Source organism: Cyprinodon variegatus, unplaced genomic scaffold (assembly GCF_000732505.1).
Source record: "Cyprinodon variegatus isolate N-32 unplaced genomic scaffold, C_variegatus-1.0 Scaffold899, whole genome shotgun sequence".
In the NCBI taxonomy this organism is placed as follows: domain Eukaryota; kingdom Metazoa; phylum Chordata; class Actinopteri; order Cyprinodontiformes; family Cyprinodontidae; genus Cyprinodon; species Cyprinodon variegatus.
This window is the reverse complement of record NW_015151352.1, coordinates 300,948-303,880: the sequence shown is the minus strand read 5'-3', so window position 1 is coordinate 303,880 and position 2,933 is coordinate 300,948. Positions and strand designations below refer to the sequence as shown.

Below are 2,933 nucleotides of genomic sequence, written 5' to 3'. Positions count from 1 at the left end.
ACAATCCCTCACACTAAGCATGCTTGTAGCGACAGTGGAGAGGAAAAACTCCCTTTTAACAGGAAGAAACCTCCAGAAGAACCAGGCTCAGTGTGAGCGGCCATCTGCTGAGGCCCACTGGGGTACAAGGAGACAGAAGCAGAGATACAAAAAGCAGCTGTAAATGGCGGCCCCATCCAGGAAACACACAGCCAGGCAGACGAGCTCCGAGCCAGCTCCCATGCCAGAGGACGAAGGGAGCACATCGACTCAGCCACGGTCAGAGAAACAGGACCACACTGGAAAACAGGCCGATCTCCAACATCTATAAACAAGGGTGTTGATGGAAGCAGCACAGCTGATATTTTTCTCCAGGATGGAGTCACAGCCAAACAGGAACAGACAGGGCAAAGCTACTATGAGGAAAAGCAGAGTAGCTTTTCCTCAGAGAAGTCTAGAACTGTTATGAATGCTGGCGTACCATAAAGAATAAATTATGAACAGTTTAGTTTGTGCCTTCAATTTGTTGCCCATAGGAAGACGTTACTTTGATATACCCTAACCGAATATTGTCTGAACGGCTCCAAATGAGACAAAACTCAGATGGGTGAGTAGAACATGATGTAAGAACGTAAAATCAAGGCCCAAATAATAAACAAAAAAGGCGTTCCCTTTTAAGTCTAGTGGGAATAGTTTAATCTTTTCCAGTTGTTGAGACTGTTTTGAGGCAGTATAGTTTTTTGCTTGTTTATTTGTTCATCTAAATACGCAAAATCGAACGCGATGAAAAGTGAGGTGGAGATTTTTTCACGTGACCAACGGTGGCCAGTAAAAAAAAAAGAAAAAAAAGAAAGAAAACCAGCCTCCTTCTGCTTCCGGTTCGGCTGTATAAAGAACAGACAAAAGAAACTCAGCTAGTCTCTGGTTTGGATCAGTTCTTACTTTCTGTCTCAAGTTTTTAGTAGAAAAATTGCTGCTGCGGGGCACTGGGGGAAAAAGCTGCAGCTGGAGGGAGGTTTGTGTGTTTCATTAAAAACAGCATTATTGTTTTTGTGCTTCTTTTCATTGGCTGCGTCCTCACCCATAGGTCCAAAAAAGAACAAAAAAAAATGCCCAAAAAAAGCAATGCCTGAAGGTTTTAGTTTATCATCAGTGGTCAAAAGATTAATCCGTTTTCCTGTATTTAATTAAGCTGTTAGTTTGACATGAATTCAGAGTGTAATAACTTTGACCTGTTGCTGTTCTTCTTCTCAGGTGTACGTGGTATACTGGGCCCTAAAGAAGTCCTGGTGTCGTGCTGTGGTTCTTTCCATCATCAGGGACCCGACATGCCTTCAGACCCTCTGTTTCCTGGTTGATCATGGAGAAGTTACTGTGGTTCCCTCTGAAAAGTATGAGAAAAAGATGAAACAAGCAAATAACACAATCAAACCTAACGGTCAAAGGATTTTAAACTAAGTAGCAGTAAAGTAAACAAAGCCTTTGTGTGGAGCACTGAGGCCTGTTTCACAAAGCATGTTTAACAAACTCAGACTCAAATCCTCAACTCTGAATGAATCCAGCCTAAGGTTAGAGGGGTTTCTGTTTCACACTGGCTGCTGTGAGTTAGTTTAATCAACCCTGAGTAGGTCCACTCAGAGTCTAGCGCATTACAAGTCGGAAAAGCCATTATTAGTGGAGCTCCCGATTCGATGAGTCATCAGGCAAAAGGAAGAGCCTATTTCACATCACTGGAAGTGGAGATTTTAATGCAGAAGTAAAGACAAATAGGAGAAAGTGTTGAAAAGACAGAGCAACAGCTGCAAAGGAGAGGGAGAAGATTGCTGCTAGAGCTGATGTGTAAGCTTATATGAAGTCCTCTATGGCAGGCCCTTTTTCACATTCATTACAAGCACCGTTCTCTGTGTTGTTCCATTCCTAGATCACTAAAATTAGATTCTTCCTGATCCTGATGACATTCCAAGTCAGAACTGTAATAATGGATTTCTTAAATTTCTAAAGGAAACAGAATTTCTGAAAAATAATCAACAAAATGTTCCAGTAAGAATTACGTTTAGCATATGTAGAAATGACATTTATTAGCTTGACTGAATATGTATTTATGATTTCAGAAATATGTTTCGGATCAAAATAATACAAATACCCGAGGAGTAACAGTAGGAATATGGAAATCTAAAATTCATTTCTAGACATTCAGAATGTTTATTTTAGATGTGAAGAATTTAATTTAGTTTGAAATGGTCATTTTGACGATAAAAAAAATGCATTTCCGATATCAGAAGTACCCATTCAGCCAAACTAATCAAATGGACATATAAAAGGCCTGCAATGGTAACATTACCGTGGAAAAACTAGTTCACTGGTGAATGGTAGTGGATCGGTGTTTTATATTTAGTTGAAATCTAAAGTGAAGAAAAAATAATAAAAAACTTTTTTCTAACAGGTAGGATCTGTGCATCATCCTCTTCATTTTGATCTCACATTACACATTAAAGGTATTGTGGAGGAGTTTTTACTAATGTTACAAAAGACCTGCACTCTCCACTTTAAAAAAAATGCACGTGCGAGGGAATGCACAAGCCCATTTCTCCTGGTGCACGCCTTGTCTAAAATGTGCTGTTCTAACAGCTCATAGCTGACTGTGTTCACATACAGCGGGGACTTTATAGTGAACTTTATAGTGAACTCAGTTACCTGACCGTTCACAGGGGTTGACGTTAAGGATTTTTACCACTTGCCCTTTGGGCAAGTGACTTTCACATTTCATTTGCCCAGAAACAATTTTTACTTGCCCAGTATAATGTTTGAGAAATATAGTTCCTAATATTCATTTTTGTATAAATATCAATGAAACATGTTTGTTTTTTGTACTTCATTATTTTTTAAGTTTCCAGGTTCCTGGTGTGTATATGCATGCGTCAGATAATGAACTCAAGTCTACAGTACCGTGTTAA

General features: G+C 39.5%; 1 protein-coding gene across 1 annotated transcript in view; it reads left to right on the top strand.

The window, feature by feature from the left end:
• The window catches only part of tdrd12 (tudor domain containing 12), a 66,395-nt gene that overhangs the window by 11,937 nt on the left and 51,525 nt on the right, over positions 1-2,933 (top strand). The window contains exon 4 of the mRNA XM_015397959.1: positions 1,234-1,370. Coding sequence (XP_015253445.1) covers positions 1,234-1,370 — 137 coding nt within the window. The remainder of the gene's footprint in view (positions 1-1,233; positions 1,371-2,933) is intronic.